Source organism: Octodon degus, unplaced genomic scaffold, assembly GCF_000260255.1.
Source record: "Octodon degus isolate 3935 unplaced genomic scaffold, OctDeg1.0 scaffold00025, whole genome shotgun sequence".
Taxonomy (NCBI): domain Eukaryota; kingdom Metazoa; phylum Chordata; class Mammalia; order Rodentia; family Octodontidae; genus Octodon; species Octodon degus.
In genome coordinates, this window is record NW_004524601.1 from 3,142,907 (window position 1) to 3,153,655 (window position 10,749).

The 10,749-nt window shown below is 40.3% G+C and overlaps 1 protein-coding gene across 1 annotated transcript in view; it reads left to right on the top strand.

The window, feature by feature from the left end:
• The window catches only part of Boll (boule homolog, RNA binding protein), a 63,799-nt gene extending 54,160 nt beyond the window's left edge, over window positions 1–9,639 (top strand). Inside the window, exons 8-10 of the mRNA XM_012514113.2 lie at window positions 349–477; window positions 1,965–2,063; window positions 9,231–9,639. Coding sequence (XP_012369567.1) covers window positions 349–477; window positions 1,965–2,063; window positions 9,231–9,254 — 252 coding nt within the window. The 3' untranslated portion in view covers window positions 9,255–9,639. The remainder of the gene's footprint in view (window positions 1–348; window positions 478–1,964; window positions 2,064–9,230) is intronic.
• The last annotated feature ends 1,110 nt before the right edge of the window (window positions 9,640–10,749 follow it).

Sequence of the window (10,749 nt, forward strand, 5' to 3'; positions counted from 1 at the left end):
ATTACCATCTGCAGTGCAGTAGCTTAGTTCACAGATATCAGTACATATAGTCAGGGTGAGAATCATTCCAACTGACTGTTCTTTAATAACATCTGTGCAATTTGAATTTATAATGCCCCAGAGCTCCTAATCTATTTCTAGGATAATTCTGTGGTATCCCTTAAAAAGTTGTTTAGGAAAATATGAAACAAGCACATTTCTCACCTCTGGGTCATTGCCATAGCACAGTGGTGCAGAGCCTGGGACGCAGGTGCCACGGCCAGCTGTATATTGTCAGGGAAAACCCTGAAAGGCTCACCGTCACTTGCCTAACAGAAACAGTTAATCATGTTTGAATTTGTATTTTAGTCTCCTGCCTCTTCTACTCCACTCTTGTACCTGCAACCTTCGGAAGTAATTTACCAGCCCATGGAGCTTGCCCAGGATGGTGGCTGCGCCCCCCCTCCACTGTCTCTGATGGAAGCCCCCATTCCAGAGGTAGCTGCGGCTTCTGTTTACCTGTTTGGTTTGAATTTGGGGCAGTGCTGGGCATGGACTAGTCTTGCACATGCTAGGCAATTGGAGCATTCATACTAAAGTAACTGCTCTTCAGCTACTTCTTTTTCTAGTTTGTTCAAGACCTCCATTGAAGCTGCTTTATCTTTGATTTATTTATGTCTTTCCCCTTTTTTATATCTAAGAACGCTTCAGCTCGGACTGCACTATCCAGGGCTGGTCACTCCTCAGTCGCTGCGTCACTCTCTGACTTTATGTCGGAAATAGTAACACAGCAAACGCTTTGCTTTCTCACTTTGCCTGTCGACTGTATTATTGCTAATATTCTGCCAGTTGAAAATATAATCATCCCAGCACTAGGGAGGCTGAGGCAGGAGGCTCACTGCACGTTCAAGACCAGCCTACAAAGTGAGGTCAAGTGGCATATTTTAAATCACTGTTGTAAGATGTAGACATGAGCCCCCACCACCTGGTCTGCGTGCCTTGCTGCTTCCTGCTGCTAAGGTTTATAATGCTCTAGTGCTTGTTCTGGAACAGTAATTTCAGCATGATGTATCTTTATATTTACTGTCAACACTTTTATTGATTCTCTCATTCTTTTCTCACTCTTATTTTTTATTGCTGCTCTTTTTCCAGTTCTTCTGAGGCTTAATGGGTGAATATGAATTGTTTCAGACTGCCTGTCCCATACTCATTCTCCACATGTGGCCATAAGCTCTTGACTGTGGCAAAATCAAATTGAGATGTCATGTGAAATCCATACCGGGTTTCTATGACATAGCCTGCCCCCTCAAGGTTAAAAGCTGTATAATTTAATACTTTATATATTTTGATGTGATAATAGTTTGAGCCTTTTGGTTTAAGTAAAGTATATAGTTAAAAACTAGTTTCACCCATGACTCTCTTCTCGCGTGGGTCCTGGAAAATTTCCTGTTGCATATGCAGTTCACATTATGTTTCTGTTGGACAGTATGCCTTTCCCGGAAGTGCTACAAAAACTCTAAATTGTACATGTCACATTCCTAATTCCTCTCTGCCCCTTCACATATGATTAAACATCAGACTTACGGACTTTCCTATGTTCGAGTGAGACAAGCCATCCCTCTGGTTTCCCTGTTCTGTTGCCTGTCTGTCCTTCCCGCTGTCTTACAGTTCGGGCGCTTTTTTCAGGCCTGCCAGACTCCCTCGGCACGTTGCCCAGATGAGGTGTATTCCTCCCTCCCTCTGTGGCTTTGGGGACATGACTCCCTCATTCTTTCCCAGTTCCTCATGGGACACGTGACAGTTTGACTGCTGTCTGTTTCTTGATCAGATGTTAATTAACCAGAGATAATGCATTTTTATGGTTCTTTGCATTGTGTAGCAGCATACTTAGCACATTGTACTGCTAAGTTACTATTTTAATTAATAAAAATAATCTCTCCCCCCACATTGCCTGCTTCCCTACTCCCCCTTCCCTTTCATAACAGCCTTATTCTGATCATGGAGTCCAAGCAACGTACCACCAAGTCTACGCTCCGAGTGCCTTTGCCATGCCTGCGCCTGTGATGCAGACTGAAGCAATTAAAGTAAGAAGTTTATGTTGTTCTTTTTCTGTTTTTCTTCAGTTATATGTCAGCTTTCCCAAATTGCCTTTCAGGAAACAGAAATGGTGTTTTTATCATATTTGTGATCAAAATAGAATTCATTCATGTTATAGAAATACAGAAATTAATTATAATTCCTATTAGTTTTAGAAACACAATGACTCATACATGACCCAAATTTTTGCTTATTGTGATAAGATAAATATAAATTTAAGGTCTACCATTCAAACCATTTTGAGGGGCCGGGGAGATGGCTCGGTGGAATAAGCGCTTCCCTGGCAAACGCAAGGGCCTGAGCTCAATCCCCAGTTCTGGGAAAAAAAAAAAAAAAACATTTTGAATAAAAATTGAGTGGCATTAATTACATTCACAGTGATGTACAGATAATCCCCATTTCTCAACCTTTCCATTGCCCAAATAGAAATTGTTGTCATAAAGCTGTAAGTCATCTCCTTTCATTATCCCCCTCTCCTTGATGATTTCATCTACTGTGAGTTTTCCTAGTCTACATATATATTTTACATACTCAGCTTCTGATTATCTATGTTGATGTCACTTAATCTTTATGGAGAGATTAAAAGTTAATGAGCTGATCTTTCTGACTAGGTATGTGTTCATGCTTCATAAATCAGATTCAGGCCAAAAAATGATGAAGTGGGCTGGTGAGATGGCCCAGTGGTCTAAAGCACCTACTTGGAACAAGCTTGGCAAAGCACAGGGACCACGGTTCAATCCCCCAGCACCACATGCCAGCCAGCCCCGCCCCCTGGTGGGCTGAGCTGGCCACACACACACACACACAAATAAATAAATGTTAAAAAAAAAATGACGAAGTGTAGTTAGGTGCGCATGAATACATAACGTGACTGTCCACGGTGTAACAGGAATACCTTTTACGCCTTTATTAGCTGTTTCTCAGTGCGATCTTTGTCCCGTCACTTTTGGGAAATGGACTTTATCTCTACTAAAGAACTGCAGATTGATTATTGACACGGCCGCATAATTCTCATGTGCATTGCAGTTTGCCAAGGAAAGGAGGCATGCTCTTTGCAGGAAAACAATAGAAATGAGCTGTTGCGTGCTGATACTCGTACTTCTAGCCCATCCTGTGTGTGAAGCCCAGTACTGACCCAGCCTACACGGCACGCCTCTCCTCGCCCAGCCTGCACTCACCATTGTGACTACGCCGCGAACTTCTCTAACACCGCAGTGTAAATACAAAACAGAACTACAGTTTTGGACTCATGTCAGTCCCGATTTTTACTAAACCTTACTTATAGAGACTTCATATTTTAGCATTGTTCTAAAATATTTTACAGTCATCCTCTGATGTTAACATTTTCTCCAAATATAATCTCCAGAAGTAGCTGGTGTTGCTAATATCAGACGGCTACTAAGTATTTTTCAGTGAGAGAAAAAAATCACAAATACTTGAAAATATACTGATTAAGTAATTCAAATAAGAGAATGGAATAGTGAATAGCATAGGTTGGGGAAATGTTAAGCATTCTTAATTGAAAATTTAATTCTATTTTAAGATTATAGAAAAGAGATGTCTTTTCTATAATTTATTCTGTCAGTCAGGCTATCCAACACAAACTGTGCTGACAAGCCCTTAGGATCATTGTCAGTGCTCAGTTTGTGCTTGATGCTATAATTGATGCGGGTTTTATTCCCATAACAAAGATGACACAGCTGTTGCTACTAGCTGATTTTCTTGGGATGTCAGTGCCTGGTTTGCCTTGTGGATCCTAACAGTACTGTGGCCCATTCCTGGAGAACTGAGTACTAGGCTGAATATACTGCACCCTCCCATCCCAAGTCAGTGTAGATGGCCTGAACCTGGACAGAGGTACAGGACAGAAGTTAGCCACAACCAGAAGAAACTGCAGGAAAGTATATGTTAACTAAAGGGGTATCCACACTAAAAACAAAAACTTTGTACTACAGTCAACCCACAACCTTCAAAACAAAAACAAACAAAAAATAGAAACATGAGATGATAAGCCATCAGAATGCTTCCATCCGCGGGGCATTACAGTGGGGAAACCAAAAGCCAGACAACAACAAGCAGCTCAACAAGGCATTTGGCACCTCACAGTAAGGTACTGGGCCAAATAAAGCAGGGAGTTTGCAGAAGACACAAAAAGCTAGGAGGGCTAGACAGGACAGTGCAAAACATGAGCGATGAGCACAGAACAAGTAAGAGCCCATGAAAGCCTTCAAATAGACATTCAGGAGATTCAAGCTTCTGTCAGGAAGTATGGGCAGAAATGAGACATGTGGGCACATTGTGTCAGAACTAGAACACATAGCTATTGCCTGTGAATGATTAATAAAGGAACCTTCGAAATGACAAGAGAACATAGAAACTGGACCCAGCAGCTCCGAGCCAATGCAAAGATTAATTTGAATGAGTGAAAATCAGAAAACCTACAAACCAAGAAAAGGCCAGATATGGATGAATTCACTGCTAAAATCTCCAGAAACATCAGAGAAGATCTAACACACATACTCCTCAAGCTCTTAAAATATTAAAAGGGGACAGATACTCCCAAAGTCAGTTCTGAAAGCTAGTAGTACTTGATTTCAAGACCAGACAAAGATCCAATCAAAAAAGTTAACTACAAGGGGCAGACTAAAGCGCCTGCTTAGGCAGAGCACAGCAGCCGGGGTTCGATCCCTAGTGTGCCGTGCCGGCCCCACCCTCAGGGTGCGCTGAGATGGCAGTTGAGACTGGGCGTGGTAGCACGCACTTGTAATCCCAGTGCTTGGGAGGCTGAAAACAGGCAGATCACTACAAGTCCGGTCTATGTAGTGAGACCCAGTAGACCCTGTAGACCCTATCCTAAATACAGAGAGGAAAAAAAAGTGAACTACAGACAAATTTCATTAATAAATATAGATGTGAAAATTCTCAACAAGATACTGGCAAACAGTGCAGCATATCATTGAAAATATCATGATACATTATAATCAAGTAAAATTCATTCTGGAAATGTAAGATGGTTCGCCATATGAAATCAATAAATATATAAACAGAAGCAAAGACAAAAGTCACATGCTTATTTTTAAAGATGCAGGAAAGCCTTTGAGAATATCCAACATCCTTTCATGATAAAAATGTGAAGAAAATATGTAAAAAAGGACGTTATCTCAATCTGGTAAAAGCCATTTATGACAAGCCTACTGCCAACATCAAAATGGGAAAAAATTGAACGATTTCCTTCTAAAATCAGAGGGCTACCTATAAGACATGGCATGATATTTTCTCCCAGTATTAGAAACTTTAAAAAGTATATTTCCATTTTCCATTGACTTTATATTAGTTCTTCCTTGTTTTTTACACATACACACACATACATATATGAAAAAATATGTGTATAACAACATAAGATTGATACTGTTTTGTGGAAGTCTTCAAGTTTTAAATGGGTTCATCTGGGCCAGGGAGATGGCTCAGTAGAATAAGCGCTTGCCTGGAAAGCACAAGGGCTTGAGTTCAATCCTCAGTTCCACAAAAAATAAATTAATTTATTAATTAATTAAAAACATTAAATGGGTTATCTAATATAATTATATATTACATAGTCCTGTATGACTACCATTTTGAGAGCACTTTCTTCTTTATCCAGGCCCATACAGCAACTTCTCCTGACTTCTGGATTATGATCTTTGTTATTTTCTATATGCTATATCTGGAGGTATTAGAATATTTCGAGTTTGTTTAACTGGAAAATATTTTACCTTTAGTTTTCAAAGGTATGTTTGCTAAGTATAAAATTCAATGAGACAGATTTTTTTTCAGTCCTTTGAGTAAATAAGTCGTTTCTTTAAAAAAAAAAACAGTGATTAAAAATTAGGTGTGTTCTGTTCATGCTCTTCCCACTGCAGTAAAATGTGATACTCTCAATCAAGATAAGGAATATGAGAATTTTACTTACCATCTGTTCATTAATACTCAAATTTGTTATTCCTCCATTGTCCCCCATAGAGAAGTGGGGATCTTTTGTGTTACTTGTTTGCATCTTGCTATGTAGTGAAGGCTGGCCTGAGACCGTGATCCTCCGCCTCGTCCTCCTCAGTGCTGCGACTGCAGGAGTGCACCCCCCCAGCTGCCACGTGGTGACTTGGAGACAGGGAAAGATGAGAATTACTACTTCAATTCATGGGGATCCAGATTGCCTGACTCCTACTTAGAAATCTTTAATTCATCCTCACTTTTTATTAAAATTCATTAAATTACTGTTGTATAGTTGACAATTTTACACTGGTGTGTAGGATATATGGAAGATGGGGTTAGCCTTACAGAAAATTTTGAGAGTCAGAGGAATAGAGCATGTCCATTGGGAAGTGACCGAGAAAGTATATTCTCACCAACCACAAATGTATGATGTGTTTGCTAGTAAACAACATTAATTTCTATTTTATTTTTTAAAATAATTTATTAGACAGTAAAAAAATAAAATCAGAGAGCCAGTGAGATAGCTCAGCAGACTAAGCGCCTGCTTAAGCAAGCGCGGGGACTAGAGTTTGATCCCCGGCGCCACATGCCATGCTGGCCCCACCCCAGGGCACACAGAGCAGGCCACCGAATCCAGGTGTGGTGACACACAGCTGTAATCCCAGAGCTGGGGAGGCTGAAAACAGGAGGATGACTATGAGTCCAAGTTGCATAGTGAGACTCTGTACCAAATACACTTAAAAAGTGACCTTCTGAAATCAGGAAGAAGACGAGGATGGCCACTATCACCACCTCTGTTCAATGTAATACTCAAACATTAGCAAGAACAGTTAGGCAAGAAAAAATAAATACACATAGGAAAGAAGTCCAATTATCATAGGAAGATGACACGATTCTGTACATAAAACACCCAGGAAAGTCCACCCAGAGATTCTTGGTATTAATAACCAAATGCATTCATATAGCGTGATACAAAGCACGCAAGAATCAGCATTGCTCCTGTGCTCCAATAACGAACCCATGGAGAAAGAAATTAGGAAATAATACCACTTGTAATAGCATCAAGAAAAACCAACTTAGGAATTAACTCCTCTGGGGGAAAGGCCTCTACAGTGACAACCAAAGATCAAAGAAGTTATCAGAAAATGGAAAGGTGTCCCCTAATCCTGAATAGGCAGAATAGTCCAAATAGCCATGCTTGCAAAATTGATGTACAGATTTAATGGAGACCCAATCAAAATAGCAGTGGCATTGTTGACAGAACTGGACACGACACTCCCAAAATTCATATGGAGTCAGAAGAGACTCGGGATGGCAAAATGATCTAAGGTAACAAGAGCAACGCAGGAGGCATCACAGTCCGGCACTTGAAGTTATATTACAAAGCTGCAGGGAAAAAAAAAAAAAGCTGCAGGGATAAAAATAGCGTGGTACTGACAGAAGCAGACACGAGGATCAGTGGAACAAAACAGAGTGCAGAAAGAATCGCAGGCACATTCAACTATTTGATCTTTGAGAAAGAGGCCAAAAACATACAAGATGGCCCTTTTAATAAACGGCGTTGGAAAAACTGGCTATGTACATGCAGAAGACTGGATCTAGAAGACCTGCGAACAAGCAGGATTTTGTATTCCATGTGTCACTAATATTTTACATTGATGTTTCTGACTTGCACGGGCATGGAGTGTGGGCCATGTCTTTTTATTCCATGTGAACTATTCCATCTGTAATTGCAGTTTATTCCAAATAAAGTAGTTCCATCCTTCTTATCCATGGAGAATACATTGCAAGATCCCCAGAAAATGCCTAAGACCTCCAACAGTTCCAAGCCCTGCATATGTAGAAGCACTTGAGTTGTCATTCTGATAGCCATTACGGCTGCTAAGTGACTATTGGGCAGATAGCACATACATCGCAGAGGTGCTGAGCAAAGGAAGGCAGGATTTACCACCAGGGCACGACGGAGCAAGACGGCGCACGATTTCATCCCACTGCTCAGAGCAGCAAACAACCTAAATCAGGCTTGTTAAATTATACTTAGGAATTATTTAGTTCTGGAATTTTCCATTTAATAGTGTAATTGAAAGTATAAAGCATAAAACTGAAGATAAGGTGGGACAGCAGCACCCGCCTAAGAATATTGCCAGGATCCAGTAATTTCTGTGCCGAGGGTTCTTGGAGTCCCTAGGATCTTGTGCCAGTTCTTGTCCTTTAGCCATTTCACTTAACTCTGTCACCTCACGTGGCCTCCAGTTCCACTAACCCTCGGATGTGGCTCCTTTTCTTTGCATTCAGTTTGAACTTCGAGCACTACTGTCAGAAATATATTTATTCCTCCTTAGCTACTGCTAATGCACGCAGTTCTCTTTGTCCACTGCACTGTTTTTCCAGCTTTCACTTCATTTCTGTGGTGTTTGAAGTTGATGTCAGTGCCTTAATTTGCTTCCTAACTTAATGCTAAAACATTACCCTCTGTGTGGTGGCCACAATCTCTTCAAACAGAAATGGACATGTACACAGTTTCTTACACTTTCTTTTCAGAATCCTCATCACTCAGTTTCCCCATTTCACTCTTCTAAAATCAAAATAATTCCAGTGATGTTTCTGACCTCTTGATACTACATGGTATCTTCTATACTTAATTGTAACTTAAAGCCAGTTTGTTACTGTCTTTCAGTGATCCTGTCAGGTGCATCTTACGTGGGCTCTGACCTGAGCTAGATGTCCAGGTCAGCACCCAGCCAGTGTTAACAATTTCAGAACAGTCCCAGGACGGCCCAGGCACACCACAAGTACTTAGGCCTCTGCTGAAGCCACCTCGAAGGGTTTCTCGGGGTTTTAGACCAATTCCTAAGTAACCTTCTAGCAAACATTATTCCCCTTTTAAAACAAGTACAAGAAAATCTTGTAATGTAATTTATGCTGATGTATTCCTCCTTTTGTATACTACCTAGTGCCGGGACATTAGAGATTGTCTGATACAGATTTTAAGCTCTCAGACGTCAGGGAGCAGCCTTTCCCATGTCCTGGCTTTCCTCACTGCAGGCTTCCTGCCTCGTAGCACTCCTAGCAGTACTACGTGTTCTGAAGTACTTAGTAAATGTTGTCTCATATCGAATGCTTATCTGCTCTTTCTCCCTTTTCTCTGTTCTCTTTTTGATCTGTATTTTCTCTTTATTTAACAGACAGTGTGGAGCATTCATTATTAAGGCAGCTGGGTGGCTCTAGTCCAACTCGACGGATTTCTTGTCCAGTGATCCTTGAGTGACCAAGACCCTGCTCCAAGGACCTGGCTAAAGCTGCCTGTTGGGAAATTTAGGATTAGTCGGTGTCTGGGCGTATTTATGTATTATACTGGAAGCTGTCTAGATTTTATGAAATTTGTTTTTTCAGCTGTTTTAAAAAATTATTTAGATGTGGCATGTTGATTTTTTATGTTAATCTAACTGTAGTGACATTTTTTACATGTTTTATCCATTCCTAAATAACAACCACATTGGGCTAATGACGTGTCTTTCATTTTCTCTGCTTTGTGTTCTTCTCAGGCTTTTAGATGCTATATTTCGTATTCTTCTTTAATATTTGGGATAAGAATCATTTCAATTCCAATACAATTTTTGATATTTCTTTATTGTTTAGAGCATAGTATGTTATTTACTGTTATTGCTTTGATAAGTTGTCATGTAATATGCTTTTGTTTAATCTTTCATTTGTCACTGCTACTTCTTAATTTTGTTTCTGCTGTAATTATTAGAATTTAAATAATATTTATACTAATTTTATTATATCTTCCAAATATCAGAAATATCACACACATGATCAATATATTTGCTTTTTCATGTGATAAAATTAATTGACTGTATTAAATTTTTCTCTAATGTTAGTATAATACCATAATTTGCAGCACATCGTACATTTGCTACCAATTTTATGTAATATAGAGCTATGTCATGGAATTTTATAAAGAAGGGCCCCCCCTGCCGTGACCACCCTGCACCAGCACTCCTCTGGGCCAGAGTGCCTAGAACGCTTCATCTTTTAACCTCTCCTTGTTTTTTACCAGTAAACCCAATTACATATGTGACTCATTGTTGAAATACAATTGTTTTTATAAAATGCAAAATTATTTCTTACAACAAAGGAAAATGCAACTCATTGTCAAAAGTACAATTGTTTTATAAAGTACAAAATTATTTCTTACACCAAAGGTTCTGATTCTAACTCCAATTCACAGTATTATAAAAATCGCAGGGAAACTTGTTCAGAAGACACAGAACACATCAGAAGAGCTTTTCATAGCTAAAATTTCTGTGGTGGTAGCGAAAATACTCTTTTTGTATTGATTTGCAGCTCTTCCACTAAGTGTCTGTTTTAGAAAAGAGGGAAAGAGGGAAAGCCCACACTGGCGTCGTCTCTCTTCCTTCTCCCGTTCCAGCCGCAAATGTACTCCCTGCCCAGGAGCAGCAGCAGACACAGGGCGCAGAGCCCAGAGTCTGTCCAAGTGGCGGGCAGGTGTGGCGGGCAGGCGTGCTCCCCGGGAGCCAAGTGCGTCAGCCAGCCCGCGGTTTCCTGAGAACGGCAGGAACCTGCACGCGGACGCAAGCAAACAAGAACCACGTGTGCACTCCTTGCTCTCACTCACAGAAAAGCAGACTATGTCCCACTGTGAAATTTCAGAAAGCTTTTGTTCTATAAGTAAAAAAA